At 50.8% G+C, this 17,550-nt stretch overlaps 6 protein-coding genes across 6 annotated transcripts; 2 read left to right on the top strand and 4 right to left on the bottom strand.

Moving 5' to 3' along the window:
• Window positions 1–668: 668 nt before the first annotated feature.
• On the top strand, window positions 669–2,381 carry BO83DRAFT_403634 (cytochrome P450; the record flags this gene model as incomplete). The annotated part of the gene is made up of 5 exons (XM_025533638.1): window positions 669–864; window positions 913–1,763; window positions 1,830–1,937; window positions 1,992–2,158; window positions 2,207–2,381. The coding sequence occupies 5 exons, from the start codon at window positions 669–671 to the stop codon at window positions 2,379–2,381; spliced, it is 1,497 nt and encodes a 498-aa protein (XP_025382552.1).
• A 202-nt stretch (window positions 2,382–2,583) lies between these two features.
• Window positions 2,584–6,065, bottom strand: BO83DRAFT_393813 (exoribonuclease II; the record flags this gene model as incomplete). The annotated part of the gene is made up of 6 exons (XM_025532992.1): window positions 2,584–5,206; window positions 5,268–5,605; window positions 5,661–5,813; window positions 5,858–5,934; window positions 5,963–5,964; window positions 6,031–6,065. 6 exons carry the CDS (start codon window positions 6,063–6,065, stop codon window positions 2,584–2,586), a joined length of 3,228 nt encoding a protein of 1,075 aa, XP_025382553.1.
• Window positions 6,066–8,484: 2,419 nt separating this feature from the next.
• Window positions 8,485–9,533, top strand: BO83DRAFT_383142 (uncharacterized protein). The gene is made up of 3 exons (XM_025532400.1): window positions 8,485–8,926; window positions 8,996–9,327; window positions 9,398–9,533. Exons 1-3 carry the CDS (start codon window positions 8,768–8,770, stop codon window positions 9,480–9,482), a joined length of 576 nt encoding a protein of 191 aa, XP_025382554.1. The 5' UTR covers window positions 8,485–8,767; the 3' UTR covers window positions 9,483–9,533.
• Window positions 9,534–9,633: 100 nt separating this feature from the next.
• Window positions 9,634–10,198, bottom strand: BO83DRAFT_383145 (MoaD/ThiS family protein). The gene is made up of 2 exons (XM_025532401.1): window positions 9,784–10,198; window positions 9,634–9,708 (listed from the first exon to the last, which is right to left on the bottom strand). The coding sequence occupies exon 1, from the start codon at window positions 10,107–10,109 to the stop codon at window positions 9,834–9,836; it is 276 nt and encodes a 91-aa protein (XP_025382555.1). The 5' UTR covers window positions 10,110–10,198; the 3' UTR covers window positions 9,634–9,708; window positions 9,784–9,833.
• A 230-nt stretch (window positions 10,199–10,428) lies between these two features.
• BO83DRAFT_325472 (cystathionine gamma-synthase) lies at window positions 10,429–11,689 on the bottom strand (the record flags this gene model as incomplete). Its single annotated transcript, XM_025528008.1, has 2 exons — window positions 10,429–11,466; window positions 11,522–11,689. 2 exons carry the CDS (start codon window positions 11,687–11,689, stop codon window positions 10,429–10,431), a joined length of 1,206 nt encoding a protein of 401 aa, XP_025382556.1.
• Window positions 11,690–11,891: 202 nt separating this feature from the next.
• BO83DRAFT_183548 (uncharacterized protein) lies at window positions 11,892–15,687 on the bottom strand. Its single transcript, XM_025526492.1, has 4 exons — window positions 12,817–15,687; window positions 12,462–12,768; window positions 12,061–12,407; window positions 11,892–12,001 (listed from the first exon to the last, which is right to left on the bottom strand). The coding sequence occupies exons 1-4, from the start codon at window positions 15,569–15,571 to the stop codon at window positions 11,928–11,930; spliced, it is 3,483 nt and encodes a 1,160-aa protein (XP_025382557.1). The 5' UTR covers window positions 15,572–15,687; the 3' UTR covers window positions 11,892–11,927.
• Window positions 15,688–17,550: the final 1,863 nt, after the last annotated feature.

Consider the following 17,550-nt stretch of genomic DNA (forward strand, 5'->3'; position numbering starts at 1 on the left):
ACGCTTATAGTCCTGGATAAAAGGTATTAATATAGCATGCCCCTCTTACAACAAAGCCATTGTGTCGGTCAGACTATCAAAGCCTTAATCACAATCATGATCAGCTTACGAGTACTCACCTAGGCCCTAGCACAGCTGCAAGCCAGATGTCTGTTCGCTCAGCCACCTTCTGCTCAGTAGCACCCGAACATAGCAACGTATTCTCGACAAGTGGGTTACTCGAAATTGGGATCGTCGACGACTATTTGCTATTCCTGGTGACACTATTCCGACCCTGGTGATTCTCTGGCGCTATTTCGGTGTATCCAGATCCTCATTCGAGACTTGTGTCTAACCGGGATATAACGTAGCTTGTTTAGCCGCAGACTTTCAATGGAAGCAGAAAGCCACACGATAGGTACCTTCTGGACAACCGCCTATCGTAAACATGAGTCAGGTCTGGCTGAATGCGCCGAAGTCCAACGATTCAGTGCATTGGACGGACTTTCGCCCCGACTTAAAGGTCTGAAGATAAGAGCCTCTTAGCGTTGCTCGTCAAGGGGATTCGCAAGATGTGCATGCCTTCTGAGCAGGGACTGTTACTATATATGGGTAGCTGGTATCACTCAAAGCTACACGGATAAGGCGCGGTTTTGATGAAAAATAAAGATAAACTGACGGTTTTCATGATGTACACCCTTCTTCTACCACTCTTGGTTTTCTTTTGTGTCTCCGCGAGAGCAATATACCGTATCTATTTTCACCCCCTTAGCAAAATCCCAGGGCCCAAACTAGCAGCTGCCACTCACCTGCATGAATTCTACCACGATGTTGTTCGTGGTGGAAAATTTATATGGGAAATCGAGAAGATGCATAGAGCCTACGGTATTCTACCGGACCACTATTAATGCACCTTACTGACAATAATTGAAGGCCCAATCGTGCGAATAAACCCGCGAGAAGTCCATATTGCTGACCCATCTATGTATGACGAGATCTATGCTGGATGTGGCCGGAAACGCGAGAAAGATCCGCGCATGGTATCATCATATGCATCATCATATGCGGCGCTGGCAACCGTCGATCATGATCTTCACCGTGCTCGTCGAGCCCCGCTGAATCCGTTCTTCTCGAAGAAGGCTGTACTTGAGCTTTCAGATGTCGTTCAAGAGAAGGTGTCCCTTTTAGCATGGCACCTGAAACGGGTACATGCCGAGCAAGCGGTGTTCGCGTTAAGTACAGCCTTCACTGCACTCACAGGAGATATCATCACACACTATCTTTATGGAAAAGACAATGGGTATCTGAGAGAAAGGGACCTGGTGAAAAGGAACATTGTATGGGAAATCTTGGCCAAGGGCACTAGTGCCTGCCATTTGTTCCGGTTTTTCCCAATTATTCCAGCCCTAACAAAAGCTTTGCCAATACGGCTCATGCGCCTTGTTCGTCCTGCATTGTCAAATGTGTATGACTTGCAGGAGCAGATTTCCCGTCAATCAGACGAGGCTGTAGCGCTTGAAGGCGCAAAACGAAGGACAATATATAATGCTCTGAGCGATCCTTCTGTGCCTGCGAGCGAGCGGTCTGTAGCTCGCCTGCGCGATGAGAGCTTTATTGTCCTCCTCGGGGGTACAGAAAGTACGGCAGCGACATTGACGCTTGCGACGTATCATCTTCTGAGAAACAAAGACTTCTATTCAAAGCTCCGGCAAGAACTGCAGCAAGTCATGCCTAAGCCAACTAGTGAAGCCAATTGGGCACAGCTGGAGCGGCTGCCATACCTAGTACGCACTCGAGACCAATATATATGCGCGCATTGGCACCAAGCACTAACTTGTTGTGATGGATAGACCGCCGTCATCAACGAAGCTCTCCGGCTTGGGGCAGCAGCTTTGAGACCAGCGCGAGTGGCACCAACAGAGACACTATATTACAAGGGATACGAGATCCCGCCTGGCGTAAGCATGACTGTTCGAACAGGAGGATAATGAACTGACACTTCTTCTATGAAGACTCCGGTCAGCACAATCAGTTATTTCATCCACCGTAATCCCGCGATTTTCCCAGATCCTGAAAGCTTCACCCCCGAGCGATGGATCCAAGCTGCCGAACGGGGGGACAACCTTACCAAATACCTAGTTCCTTTCACACGGGGCAGTAGAATCTGTATTGGCATGAAGTGAGTGCAAACCCTCACTATCAATAACAAAAGCTCATTATCGATCAGCCTGGCCTATGCAGAATTGTACATGACACTGGCAGCCATTGTGCGTCGCTTTGACCTAGAATTATGCGAGACGCGTCCTGAGGATATGGAATTCACGCGGGAAATGGTAGTACAGCGTCCGGAAAAAGGAGTGTGGACGCTCAAGGTTCGAGTAGTGGGAATCAATGAGGCGTGACGAGGAGTGTGGTCACATGAGCTAGTTGCTCTTGCCTATTAAGGATATCGACAGAAGATCTATTTGCAAGCTATGGTATACATAATATAAACACCAGGCGCTTCGTATATTACCAGAGATGAGAGCGTTCAAAATGATGCTGTTACCGGAACTCCACCAACAAAACCGATGGCCAAAACTCGATATTCACTGTACAAATGCATCACTTCCATTCCCCCACCCGTTCAAACGGCTTAACGACCCGCGTTGCTTCCATGACCACAAGCGAGCGTGCCATATCAACGGCAGTAATCTTAGCATCCACGATACTGAGGATGTCCAGGTCAGGTGCGTCTGACATCTCTTCAGGTATTACGACCTGGCAGCGAACTCCCAGGGACGTGATAACAGCAGCGTATCCGTTTCCGTATGGCGTACCAGCCATGGAGGTGCTGCTGTATGGCCGCTGGATCAAGCACTCGAATGTCTCGGGTAGTGGGCACTCGGAGAAGTAGAAGGCGCGGAACAGAAGCATGCATGCCCAGAATTGCTTCGAGGCTAGGTCACATTCCCGGATGCGGTTGCGCTTCCACCGGGACCGAGAAATATATTCATCAACGTATTCACGAGAGAAAGGCAGAGCAGGCTCATCCGTCTGGGCGTCCAGGCGGCGGCCATGCTCGTGTTCGAAGCGAAGCGCGGCCTCGATTTGATAATGAGCAAGGACGTCTGTGTACCGCCGCAGGGGACTGGTTGCTTTGACATAGGTGTCAAGTCCAAGAGGCGTATGATGGAGGGGACTGGATGAAGAGATACCCTTCGGAGCTGCCAATTGCAACCAAGCTTGCCCTCCGTATTGGGAGAGGTTCTCGTTTGTTACTTTAGGGTATTCCGGATGATAGTACGTGCCGTCGTAGACAGAAGGGATGTTGCGTTCGGCCAGCCATTTTCCGGAGACCCAACAGGCCAGGTTCATTAGAGTCGAGATAAGGTTGCGCTTCGTCATATCAGGGACTTCGTGAGGATCAACTTGTTGCTGGGCCAGTTCAATGACGGGATCGCCAAGAACGTAACGCCCTTCCGTAACCTTCATATTGGAAGGATTCAAAGGCTCTGTCCCTGCAGTCATTGAAAGAGAGATGTCGGGAGATGAAGGCCATTCCATGGCGCCGTTCTTACGTCGGTGTTCCCGGAACGCCAGCATCAACTGTCTCAACGTACGGAAATTGGACTCATCCTTCTCATCTACTTCCTCTTGTAACTCCTCACGCAAATTCCGCTTCGGCACTTCTCCCCCTACTCTCAAAGGCTCTAATTGCTTTTCGGAACTAGGTTCGAAAAGACTGCGTAGCTTGCCGTGTGTTATATAGATGACGTTCCTGGCCACTCCATTCGTGATGTCGGTATCAAGAACGTCGCCCTGCAAATTCATCTTCGCGCTGAAGGTGAGAGTTGGACGGCCTGGGGCCAAACTGAAGTGCTTCTGCGTGAGGGAGCTCGGAATCATAGGATATGTACGCTCTGGGGCATACATCGTCTGGAGGCGGGAAGCGGCGTACTGCATAACCTTGCCTTCAGAATCAAGGAATGCAGTAGGGTTGGCCACATGTACACGGACCCAGAATGTATCGTCTGATCCCGGAATGCGCTCGAGAGAAACACCGTCGTCAATCTCCTGAGCAGTGGCATCATCCACACAATAAACCGGTAGGTCGCCCCAGTCAGTACGCACATCTTTCATCTTATCAGGAAGCTCCTGTGAGTTGAGCTTCTCGCACTCTTTTTGGACTTCCTCCCACGCCGCATCCGAGTTGGGAGAAATGCCGTGGCCGGGAAGGGCCAGACCTTGGTCGAACAAGCGAATATTCTCCCACGGGTAGAAAACACCCAGTTCTTGTAGGAAAAGAGTTGCCGTCATGGGATTCAGTTCCACAGCGCCATACATACCTGTACTACGCATTATATGCGAACCGGCCGAGCGCATGGTCCCAGACGTCATTCTGCGCGGCGGAAGACACCATAGTTGTAAGTATTCGATGATCATAAGATCGGTGTCACTGAACTTTTCTGTAACCATTTCACGATAGACCATATGCTTGCCATCCTGGTCCGGAGTGAATCGATGAGCACTTGGACCGACGCAAGCCATGGTAGTTGGCGCGCGCGCGGTTCGGCTACGCTTGATGAGACGCTGGGCCTTCTGGACGAATTTCTGTAGAGGATGGTCCTTCAAATTGGGAAGCCCCTTACCATTTACATTCTGGTAAAGGTGATCTTGATGCTCGTGAGCCCACGTGGTGACCGTGTCCAGAACTCTAGCGATCCGTCTGGGTTTGACTAGGTAATGGTTGGCAAAAAGCGAACTCCGATCATACTCGATGAAGAAAGCATTGGCGTGAGCGACGCGATGGACGAGGAACAAGAGCACATCGTTCAGCTGATCTTTCTCAATATCAAGCGCCTTGCAGGTCAGCTCCTCCAACGTATATTCACGGTAATTTTCCTCATCGGCCACAATGTCATGGATGCTGTCCAACCGGGCTGCATTTGCGCGGTACAGCTCCTGCGCGTCTTGGTCGAAGGTGTACATTTTCTTGAGAAGATCCGCACCAACATTTCTCGGGACTCCACCTTCGGTCACAGATTGGAACTCTGTCTTCATCTGAGCGGCAGCGCCAGGAACGTGTGGGAGCAGGGGCGCAACCATTTCTGGAGGCACAAACCCCTTGACGACATAGTCAAGATCCTTGGCAAAAGCAATCCGCCATTTCCCTCTGTCCGTATAGAACTGTTGCTGTTTATGGATGGAGCGGATATAGATGGCAAATGTCAGGATACCGTCGACGCTGTTCCGCAAGAAGTTAGCGGCCATAATCTTGCACAGCAGCACAAGTCAATTGCACTTACGCAGTCATTGCCACCAGATCACCCGGCTCCAAGTATTGATTCAAGCCCTCTCCTTCGTCGGCTGAGTTTGTGAATTCCAAAGAATCATCTGCCGCTCGTAGAGCATCGCTTCCGGCATCGCGAGCCTCACGGTTGTCGTTGAGCATGTTTCCCACCCATGGTGCCGACGCGTCCAGTGAATTCGAAGTCCCCGGGCCGCGGACAGGGTCCAAGTCGTTGGAATGGGACTGTTGCCATTTCCGCAGATAGTTTCGGATGTCCTTGTGCTCGTCAAACTCGAGCTTGAGACGGAGGTTGAGAACCTCGGTTGACGAGTTTAGTAGGTCCTGGTCGAGATACTAAATAGTACTAGTGTTAACCAGCATTTTCGACAATTTAAAGAGAAGCTCGTACCTTTGAGCCTGCGCTAAAGCATCTCCGTGATACAATTTGTGAGTAGTCTGAGAGATGGCTCCGGCGAAGGATAGGTGGCGCGCGCAAGGCAGCTCCGCAGAGTCTCGGCGTGAGCGCGTAATTCACACCAGCCGCCCTCTGCAATACTCTCATCTTTGGGAGTAACAGAGGCATTCTGGACCACCCATCATACATACCCACAACCTGGAGCTCAATTTCTTGATGGAGCAGGAGGCGTGGAAGCAGCTGCGGCGAATCTCCGCAGTTGTAAAATCTATATACTGCCGGCAGTTGCCACTTACCGCTGGGGCGGTGAGTATTCGTACCTGGCGCTACTCCAAATTCCGAATTTTCCCCGAACTATGCATACAATTGTTGACTTAGCTGTGCGAGTTCTATGGCCATTGTGGATGATCGAAGGACATCCATAGAGTATTATTCTACAATGAGGGCAATATCGCACAGTACTTAAGGTGATATTAGCACCTTCTCTACTAGATGATGAGTCGGACTGTTTACCAACAACCGAAACGGTACGAAGTGCTACAAAACCTGATGCGTAAGTGATTGAGTAATGACCATTTGCACTTAGCATTGGCTTGGAAACTATCCTTGAGTGTATGTATTTAGTTTCCTGATCTGACTGTCGGTGGTCTCTAGTCATTTATGATTGACAGATCTTCTTGAAGCACTTGATGAGCACAATATATTTAGTACGCTCATACTCCTCGTACATAGATGGGCTTTCGCCTAGTCGATGAACTCCAGCTCGACGTCACTGAAAGCGCCAGTCTACCCTGAGCTTCAAGTCTTCGTTGAGCAGCATACCGCCGTACCAGGATGATGCAAGCTATCTTGGGCTTCACCCGCAACTACAGAAACGTGCTCCATGCCAGAAAACACAACAGAAAGCAGTGAGAGAAGTCGGCTTCCGAGAAGATAATGTAATCGCATGAAGCGAGTCTAACCATATACAATGTGGTGTTCTGGCTGTGGTCGCTCACAGATGTGAACTTGGTGAGAAATTGATATTCTCATCCCATCAGAAGATAGTATAACACGTATCAATGGCAACACACTTAGGGGGCAGATACTTCCCAATTACAAGCCTTCGTGCTGTTTGCATACCGGACTCTGCTGATTTTGCCAAACTGGACGGGATAGTTGTTGCCAATCCCTGAAACACATTGAAGGAAATGCGGTACTCTTGAAGCACTACTAGGATGACCAAGCAGCCATTGTGTAGACGGCCGAGAGCTGTCCTACTAGACACAGGACCTTATCATAGTTGATACTGCTATTACATAGAGTGTCGATCCTTCCTGGTTTGCGGCCTTTCTGCATTAGTCTTTGGACACGCTAGCTCTTCGAAGCCCAACGAAGCCCAACAACTTGTCTATTTGACGGCAAGCAACTTGCGCATTTCGAAGCATTGACCATCGATACAACATTATCCTTGATCATAGCCTCTCCCCAACCAAACAGTTGGCGCGAGACAATATGAAGATCCACTATCAACATTGGCACGTCACCAAAGCAGTGAGTTGTGCTCTCGGTATGATTGGATCGTTTCCTTCCAATGCTTGCAGTGACCAGTAGCATGAACAAGGCGAGAGGCGCAGTTAATAGTGGCCTGACTACGACCACCCAACCAGCTAATGCAGGGATGGCGCAGGATCAGTCCAGCTTCTCCAAGGAGCTTGCAACATGACCACTTTGGGGCTACGTCATGCTCGAGCTCTACTTGGACGAACTCTACAACATATCAAGCTCAAGCAGCATCAATAAATCATCTAATAAGGCACCCCTGTCAACTACTTTATCAGCAAGGGTATACTACTCTAAGCTACCAGCTCTGTACATGAACGTATCTACCTACACGCAGAATTACCAAAAACACCCACGCACAACAAATCAAAACCTGAAAGACATATTCAAACGCCGACAATATTAGCAGCTTGAGCACCTCCCCAGAAAAGGGAAAGTAGTAGCAGATCTATTACAAGACCATCTCGAGGAATATTGCCGCTTTCTCTCAGCCAATACCTATTACCCCAACATCCCGCCTACAATCCTTCACTGCAGGTACGGGACATACCCTGAATCAATGCGCTTCTCCACGAAACGATCCCAATCAATCTACCCGCATATCCTTAATATAGAAAACGCCACAGACGACACTCCCGAGAAGCTGGACGGCGACAGCGCGATCTGCATTGCAGGCGCCTCCCATCCCACTTCCTCCAAATACGGCGTACTGACCCTCTGATAGTAATAGTAATAGACGGAATGAGGCTGAGCAAGTCCCTCTCCCCACTGCAATCAAATCCCAATAATACCCTCCGCGCCAATCATCCACACGCCAGTCGTCTCAGGTTCAATTAAGCTCTCGTGGGTCGTTGGCCAGGAACGTTCCCGCTATGGCATCTCCAAGCGCCGGTGTGGAGTAGACCCATCCCGGTGCAGCCCTAGCTCTTTACCGCGCAACTTACCTGAGCTCATCCTTTTGATAGCTAGCTATGTATGAAGTAAGCGCTCGCTTCACCTTCTCCAGACAAAGCGCTCCTTGAACAGGTCTGGACAAGACTCTACCGTCCCGTCGGCGCTTCATCATGCAATGAGAGCTCAGCAACCAAGATCCCATGGATCCTCATGGGTCGGATCTAGAACACGGCACGAGTGTAGCTAATTTTGTCTGGGTCTGGAACTTGAGGTTCTGTGCCGTGTATTCTCGCCTAGCTTCATGGTTTGAATAGGTGCTTGGAAAGAGAGATATTTAAAGAGAGTGGTTCTCGTCGTGGATTTGCTTTGTCTACACTTCAGTCAAACAGCGAAAACTCACGGTCTCTCTCAGTCTTCTTTGCCATTGTCTTATACATTCCTTTGATTTGGGATTGTTGTGCTACTACACTCCTTTGTATCATTGTTTGATCTCAATTGTTGTGTTTGCATACGTATTAATCACGGCCATTTGGCTAGCACACACTCTCTCTTCTCTTACAACCCATCTCACTCGTGAAGTGCCCGACATCGAGCCATCCATCTCATAATACACACATCTGTTCGCCTTAGCAGCTACCACTGCCATCAAGAAGAAAGAAAAGAAAATGGCACCCCACGGACTCCTCGGCGCAACCTTCGTCTGCGCGCGCATCATCCAGCTCTGCTCACTCATCGCCATAATCGGATTAACAGCGAACTTCATCGCCGAGATTGTCTCCAACGGCGCCACGCCCCCAGCCATCTTCATCGGGACAATCACAGTGGTACGTCCTTCCCTCTGCCTTCTACCTACCCAACATCCACCCCTCTAACCACCCTTGAATGGCAACCAGACCAGCATCGCAGTAATATACAGCTTCATCACAACAATCCTCTTCCTCGACAACATCCTACACTTCCTAATCTCCGCCATCCTCGACACCCTCCTCCTCATCGCCGTGATCGTGGTATCAGTCATCATCGGGAAGCCACTATCCTATCTGCAATGCAACAAGCTCAGCAGCGACGGGTCAAGCGGATCATCGGCGTATACGTTTGCCACGCATCTGAGCAGTTATTTGGAGGATCTGAATGGCGGGACTGTGGACTATACGGCCTGGATTGGAGCGAGTAAGTCGGTGTGTTTGGAGGCGAAGTCCATTTGGGGGTTGTGTATTGCTATGTGGTGAGTAACCTCCCCTGGATGTGGTTTATGGAGTCGGTTGGATCATGCTAACGAGGATGTATGCGCACAGTATCATGTTCTTCTTCTCAGGCGTTTGCGGACTCGTTCTTTGGAGACAGAAGAAGGCGGCGGGTGTGGAGAAATTGGATGGTTAGACGATGGACAATGGTGACGATGGGCGCTGATAATGCTAATGTTGATGTTGATGTTGATGTTGAAGGTGGTGACAACCCCCCCATCCCCTAATCTATCCCCATGCATTCTGTCCCTTCATTGATCTCTTTCCTATGTCTCTCCCACTTTCAATCATTTACGTCCAAGCAAACCCCACCCTAATACTCCAGACTTCCCCACCCCACCAGCCAGCGCATGTACCTATACCTATACCAAAGAGAATAATCAGAGCCAAAAACCAGACACAAAACCAATACCCTCAAAAACTACCTACCTACCTACCTAGCCAAGAACAGCCAATATCACTCATTCCAATAGGAGTAGACCGTTGATCACCCCGAACTAACCGGCGGAATCACCGCAACCTCATCCCCAGGCTTAATAACCACCACCTCCCCATCAGCCTCAACATCTACATACTCATCCCCCAAACTCACCCCACAACTACTCAACACCTTCTCTTTGATCCCCGGGTACATGGACTCAAGGGTATCAAAGAGTCTCGGCAGCGGTAAGGGGGCGGGGAGACGTTCGGTTTGTTTGCCGGTGTAGGTGGATGCGGAGGCGAAGTAGTGGATTTGGAATGTTGTATTCTCTTCAGAGGACATGTTTTGGGTTTGGGGTTATAGAAAATTTAGAGTATTAGGGAGTTGATAAATATCGTTTGTTGCTTGGTTTTTATTGAGGGTGGGATTGAGGAGGGGAGAAAGATAGGGAGAAAACAAAGGCGGGCGTGCGGGGTCTGCTGATAAGGATGTGGATGATAAGAGTGTTGGTGCCGCGCCGGCGGAGATTGACCAGTTGGTAGGTATGGAGTAGAATGTCTTACCCAACTAAGCAGTAGTACTATGCGGAGATCAAGAGATTACTGATGTTAACATCATCTGAAGTGCTAAGTCTTATCTATGAGATCGTTCAATTCTGTCATTATTTACCCTCGACTAATTCCTTGAACGCGGTCACCAGATCCTGCCGGAGATCTTCCCAGTTCTCCAACCCGACACTGATGCGCAGCAACCGGCGATCCACAGTCGCGTCCGACATTGTCCGCCATTCGATCAACGTTTCCACTCCTCCAAGACTGGTGGCATGCTGGAAGAATGCCAGCTTGCTTGGTAGCTTTCGAGCAAAATCCTCCGTCTTCATGGTGATCGAGAAGACCGGTCCGAACCCATTGGGCATCTGCTTCAACAGCCAAGACTCGTCCTCCTTCTGCAAGCTGGCATGGAACACCTGTTCAAGGGCACGTTGAACCACAGCTTCGTCGCTATCCGGAGCGGGGCTGGACGCACGCAGTGCATCGTTCAGCCAGGATACAAGGCTGGTTGCGTTCTGGCTCTGGCGCTGCACTCGGACTTCCAGAGACCGCAGGCTGCGAACGCCTAACCAGCTCTCCATATTTCCCATCACACTGCCCAGGAAGACCCGGTCCTCAAGCAGTTGTTTCGCCCAATCCTCACGCTGTGTAGCAAGAACTCCGCAAAGAACATCGCTGTGTCCGCCAAAATACTTCGACCCCGAGTGCATCACCAAATCGGCACCCCATTCGAAAGGGTCTTGGAGGAAGGGCGGGGCGAATGTGCCATCAACAATGAGGTACGCGCCACGAGAATGAGCCTTTTGAGCATACGCTTCGATATTGAAGGCGGTTCCCTCGGGATTGACCGGAGTTTCCAGATGAATCACGTCGCCAGCCTCCAATTGCTCGGCAGGACAATCCAGGTCTAGCTTCTGAAGTCCAGTGAGGCGACTGAACAGAGAAATCACGCCATGGCATCCGTGATAACCGTTTCCAATGGCAATCCGGCGGGGTTTGAGCAGGACTAGCGCCGCGTGCAAAGCTGACAACCCCGAGGAGTAGCTAATGGCCTTTCCATTGAGGAGTGAAGACAAGATAGCTTCAAACCGAGTATAATTAGGGGCGGTCAACCGAGAATAGACGTGCGCTGTGTTGTCCTTCTGATCCTAGACACGGAAGCACAGTTAGCATTGAGCTCGGAGTGCATTCGGGGAGTAAGACACCTACCCCACTGCGGTCGGCCCAGGGCACTAATTCATCGGGGTTGTCGGAGTAGCGGAAAGTAGTGGCCACGTGAATTGGCGGAGCCACATCCGTGACGACATTCAGGGCATCGTCGACATGAAGAGCGCGCGTGGAGGCGCCCATTTCTCGATTAGCGGGAGCCATGGTGATGATGAGAAAAGATGAGAAGAAGAAACGTCAGGCCGCGCGGACGCAGTCGGGAATGCCGGCCATTCGCCATTCGGAGATTTGCTGTCGTGACTCAGGAAGAGTGGGGAAGGGGAGCCGAAGAGGGGGAGAAACTGCTCCGCATCGGATAACCGGCACGTGATGCGTGGGCCGATGAGAGCACAAGTAGGAAATGGATACTGCAAAACCAGTGACAGTCGGACTCAGCTTAAGCCTAACGACGCAGAGAGCTCATCCTCGACGGCTCACGGACTGATCCGGGCACAGCCGCATGGAAATTCGTCCGATCTATAGGGTATCAGCATTAACGCCAGACATATGCAATAGCAAGGGATCACTCGGCGTACCTGCTTCAGAGTCAAAGGCAATTGAAATGTCGTCGTGCTCCATTGGGTAATCCGGCGAGTCCAGAGATACAAAGTCCGATGCCGGGTCATCTTCAGTCTTCGGCAGAGCAAATTTGGCATCCACAATCCGAACCCCAAACTTGCCAGCTTTCCCGAAGCTCTCCAGGGTGTCGGTGCCTTTGAGAACGAAGTTCATGCACTTTCCATGATGGAAGTCACTGAAGAAGACTACCAGCTGCACAATTCTGTCGCGCTTGATCACTTGGATTCGAGCCAGGCTGGATTCCCACTTCTTAGTGATCGGGACAACCATCCGGCGTCGTGAGATGGCGAACGAGGTAGCCACACTACATTCCCAGTATTAGTTATGGCCTCTTTCAACAACTCTGACTTATGCATACCTGTCAAAAAGCACCTGGTAGCCCGTCACCGCTCGTTCGAACATATGAAGATCTGAGAGGCATATCAGTAAAGTCTTTTCAGGTCGATGTAAAGAGCAGTATATATTACCTTGTACAGATGCGAAGTCGAATCGTCGGATCATTGGTTTAGTCATGGCGATTTTTAAGAAATCTGTTATCTTATCTGGCATCTCTGGTAGTACTAGATTCTCAGCGACGGACACAGTCCAGTCCTTCTGCCCAGGTCGGTACAGGCTAAGCCCCGTCCGATTGTTGATATCAAGTCCCAGTTTCAGCTCACCGGGCCCTAGGATATTGTTAGCTGAAGTTCTCAATGATGATCTGGAAAACATACCGAGATTGATCCGATCCGTGACAGATCCCCATTCGGTTGCGATGAAAGCACGTAGATTCTCGGATAGCACCGTCGGACCGTACCCATGCTCAACATGTGTGTGCTCACGGTCAATGATCGAGACTGTACCGGCAGGAAATTGAATATGATCCTTTGCTAGCTGCCCAGTGTTACGATCGGCAGGCTGTTGGACGGTGTATGCACGGATTGGGATCTCAGGTGACTTAACCTCGTTTCCCTTAGGCTGAATACCCAGAAGCAAGGAATGCATGTTTGTGCGATCCTCCGATTCATAGAACGTCATCACCATAGACCGGGTCCTTCCTTCCTCCTTGACCTTGAGTAGAAGGGCTGGTGCTCCATCCTCACCTCGGAGCAGTCCGAATACAACTGGTGCGCCGGACCCAATGGTATGACGCACACTGCTAAGAGTCTTGACCTTTGGGCTTGTGAGTACCGCAAGACGAAACCCTTGATGCACAATTCTACTGCCGGTGCCCTCAGTCAGAGTGATGGTCTTTTCGAAGAGTCGAAGCCGACACCGCTCAATGGGATCGGCTGGGAAGGCTTTTGGCGTTCCAGGGTCCATATACTGGAATGACTTGAGAGTGTTTTCAAAAATTACTGTTTCACCTGACTCAGCCTGCAGGCTTGCTTCGGTCTTGCGGGTGTACTGGACAATGTTCCAGATATTCTTGAAGTCATCCTCCTGGAACGCGACCTCCAACACAAATCCACGCGGCAGCTTCACCCTTATCGAATGTGACCGGACTAGCCAGTCCACGCTGTCCCATGTAGGGCCCTTTTTCTTGTCCGACTGGATCATAACATTGACAAGTTCATTCTGGCTGGTTATCGCGGCGAAGACATACCAGTCAGCACGATCACGTATGATGGACAATGCGCATGGCATAGACAGTTTCGGCATGTCATCTTCATTGGAGCTGACGAGAACATTCACAAACATGGTCCCGTAGCTAAAATAGCGACTTGTATCACTGAGTGGCATTGTTTGCACAAAGGAAGGCCCCTTTCCTGCCGTGTCCGCCAGTAGCGAGCTTGTTGCGGTACCCGAGAGGACCGCAGCCACGTCCAGAGCGAAAGATGGATATCGCATCCAAACACTAGTGTCAACTGGTATGGCGGAATCACCCTGGGATGCAATAGCCACAAGGATGTTGTTCCGCTTGATGGACATGGCTAATGAGCGAGAATGGTTCATAATCGCCTGGTGTAGGGTAAGAAGATCGGCCAATTGTGCGTTCCCGGTCGTGTTGGCTACTGCAATCACAGCATCAATACTCCTTGCGCCATAGCGGGTCACCTCATCATGTTGTGGGACGACATATTCATTGATCCATAAGGCCTTAGCAAGATCCACGATGGCTTGCTTCGCGCTTTCTGTAGAGCTGAGAAGGGGTGATCGTGTGCCAGAGCTGGAGGGGCGTGACCGTGCATAAACTTCGAGCCGTTTCTTCCCCCGCAGAAACCACCACACTTCAGCTCTCACCCATTCGGACAGAGAGGTGTCCTGTATGGGCCTGGCTTCCTCCGCAGAGGCTTGGATCAAGCCTTTAAACTGCGCCATGTACGCTTTCAGATCAGTGAAAGCCGTGTCACCCAGTTGGTTAGCAACAGACCGCAATGTAAACTTTGGAGCCTGAGGATTTCGGGAAGTATCGCGGTTATCCCTGCTGGCTGGAGGAGAGGGGGCGTCAGGTTGTTCCGCCATCTTGGGTATGATCTGCCGCTTTGGAGGAGAAAGGCTTTGGGTACTTCCGCCAGGAGAGAGTATAGAAGGGAGGACCGGGGTTTCAGGGCTGCGATCAACTGGACTACGATCGATGTGAGGAGGGACTTGGGGTTCTCGAAACGGATTCTCTGGCGGGCTGGGCTCTGTCTCCGAAAGGGGAGGCGTCTCATAGGTCGAACTAGGGCTGTCAGGTACAGCCTCCGCCGGACTTTGTACCCCTGCTTCATCTGCAGGGGAGGGTGGATCTGGCATTCGGTGCTGCAAAGCACGTCCCTCCTCAGCTTGCATCTTGTCTCGTATCCGTTGGGCAAACGATTGGGACTCGGGTGAAGCACGGAATGATAAGCGGGAACCTCTTTCTCCCAGGTTCAATGTCATAAGGAAATCAGCGTCCTGAGGGTTCTGTAGCAATAGTGGCTTCCAGTCCTCTACACGTGTCCCCTTCTGCGCATCTCTCTGCTGCGGCGCCGGGGCACTCAAGTCACCAAACGAAGTGTCCAGGCGAAGTTGAGGAAGTTTTGGCTGGCGGTCACCAAAGTCATCCACCATACTGGGACTGTAGCTATTCTGGTTATTACGACATAAGGAGATCTCAATTGTCGGCTTGTCAGTCTCATCACCCCCTTCTCCAATCAGTTCGGGAGTATGGGCACTGAACTTGACTGTCAACCCCTTCCGACGACTCTTGAAGGGTGGTTTCGTAAAATCCACGGGCGGGGGAGCATCATGACGGGCAGGGTTCAACGAAGCCGAATTGAGGACATCGTGGGCAGACGGCCATTTTTGGGTGGCATCCAATCGCGGAGGCGTATTCTGACTCGCTCCGTAGGATACGGATTTCGAGCGAGTAGGTGCGAGGAAAGCCTCTATCTGCTGATCCGTAGAGCCCTTGGCCCGCTTGTCCTTTGAGAACAGTTTATCTCTCCAATGCGGCTTCTTGGCCGGCGCGGGCTTCTGTTCATTCGCGATGAAGGCAAAGGGATCCTCGGTGGATGTAGACATATCGGTGGATTTTAAAGTAGGTACGTTTCCGAGATACGATACGGCCTGCTATTGAGCATGGCAGGAAATTCAGTATGGGTTGATGAAGTATATGCGGCGCCTGTCCGTCCGTATTCTCCGCCAATCTCGCAGGTGCGTGTGCGCAGGTGGAAGACCGACAAAAGCAGGACGATATTTGACAGCTCGGTAAGTGTAAATACGCAGCGTAATCGAATGCACCTTATCGCGCGTAAGTAATGGCAGTCGTCAAGGCAAAGAATCTCGGGTACCAAAGTAGGAAAGGATGAAGTGGCGGTTGGTGGGACAAGTGACTCGCTCAAACTTCTTAGTGTTCGCACACAAGGCTCAATATGCCACAGAGACGCGCGGCGTGAAAAAGAATAAGCTAGCGGAAAACAAGCACCAGAAGTGGGTGTGTGCAGAGCAATCACCCAAGGACACGAGGCCGGTTGTATGACACTGCTAGCAGGACCTGTGCAATTACCTGCGCTGTTTAGTGGGACTCGGAGACGAGCGATCTACCAAAACCAATCAATTAAATGACCATTCAGGAACGGCGCTGCAACAAAGGGGGAAACTAGTAAGTAGTATCTGAGCTTGGAAGCTTCAGGGGTTAGATAGAGGGGCATAAGGCAGTAGCCTAACTAACCAATGAACTCCAAGGTAGAATGGTGTATCTGTAAACGCCAGCGCGAGTGGGCTCGGCGCCTCGCAGCTTCTGAAGGCGATGGGCGATAGTAGGGAACTATAGCTCAGCCCGCCCGGTTGTTGTACTCCGCAGAAGAGACGGGGAGGGTTGATTGTAGCAAGGGAGAGACGGGGTAGGGATTAAAGCTGTTCCAGCAGCTAGTTGTGAGATATGGAGGGGAGAGCAATGCTCCAGCCACGGACAGAGCAGTCAAAGCAGAGGGAAGGAAAGGGGGGAGAAGGAAGAGAGAGAGAGAGAGAGAAAGAAGGGAAAAAAAGAAGATCACAAACAATCAGGAACATGTGGACGAGTGATGGTACGACCCCGTGCTATTAAACCTCTCTCCGACCGAGGGACGGGTACCTCAGGCAGGCTAGGGAGAGGGAGGATCTCCGCAGTGGTTTTGTTCCACTGGTTGTGATTCTTCAATCCACCTCACCAATCCTTGGGGCTACTACAATAAGGAATCCCGGCCAACGCGGTCGGTACCCGCCCTTTGGAGGTAGTATGGGTTCTTCCGTTCTAGACTGTCAAATAAACATTGACAATGGATGCTTGACTTCACTTTTTCTTTCTATTTTTTGCCTTCCATTCTCTCTCTCTCTGCCTCTGTCTTACTCTTGGGGCTTACGAATGCCACAGTGATGGGGGCGGATGGTTACTACTACGTACTACTATACCATACTATACTAGTACTCATTCCTCCCAAGGACGGAGTAAGTAAATAAATCAGCCAGCCAGTAGTACTGTATTTGAGACGAAGCAGCGAACCATTGACTAGTCGATCACGTGGGGACCAGGAATCGGAGCATAAAAGCAGGAAAGGAATGGCAGGTCAACAGCTATCTATCCGTTAAAACTGCAGGGGCCACAACTGGGTCCTCTCAATTATTTTTGGGAAATACTGGCAACATTCTTGTGCACCGCCTCTCCGGTCGGCTATTTTCCTTTGCAAGCCATCCGGGTAAGAGAATGCTCGATCCCAGCCGAGGGCTGTTTTTAGCATCATCGAGCCAGGAAGATACTCCGTCGACAGACATTGGCGGTAAAACCCATCCCAAGATCACTGCTATTATTAACTGCCCGAGGGAGCACAACCCAAACCGCAGGTTGAAACTGACGTGGACTGGAGATGAATCAAAGCGAATAGAAACACAACCCCCTGTTATCATAGAAACCGATCAATCTGGTGTGGCATGTGTGATTGGAGCCCACACCCCCAGTGCGTTCCGTTGGCTGGCCCCAACCCTCAGCTTGAAACGACCCTAGTCCCTCTCGGGATTGGCCCCGC

The sequence above is a fragment of the Aspergillus eucalypticola genome (genome assembly GCF_003184535.1).
Source record: "Aspergillus eucalypticola CBS 122712 chromosome Unknown BO83scaffold_42, whole genome shotgun sequence".
Taxonomy (NCBI): domain Eukaryota; kingdom Fungi; phylum Ascomycota; class Eurotiomycetes; order Eurotiales; family Aspergillaceae; genus Aspergillus; species Aspergillus eucalypticola.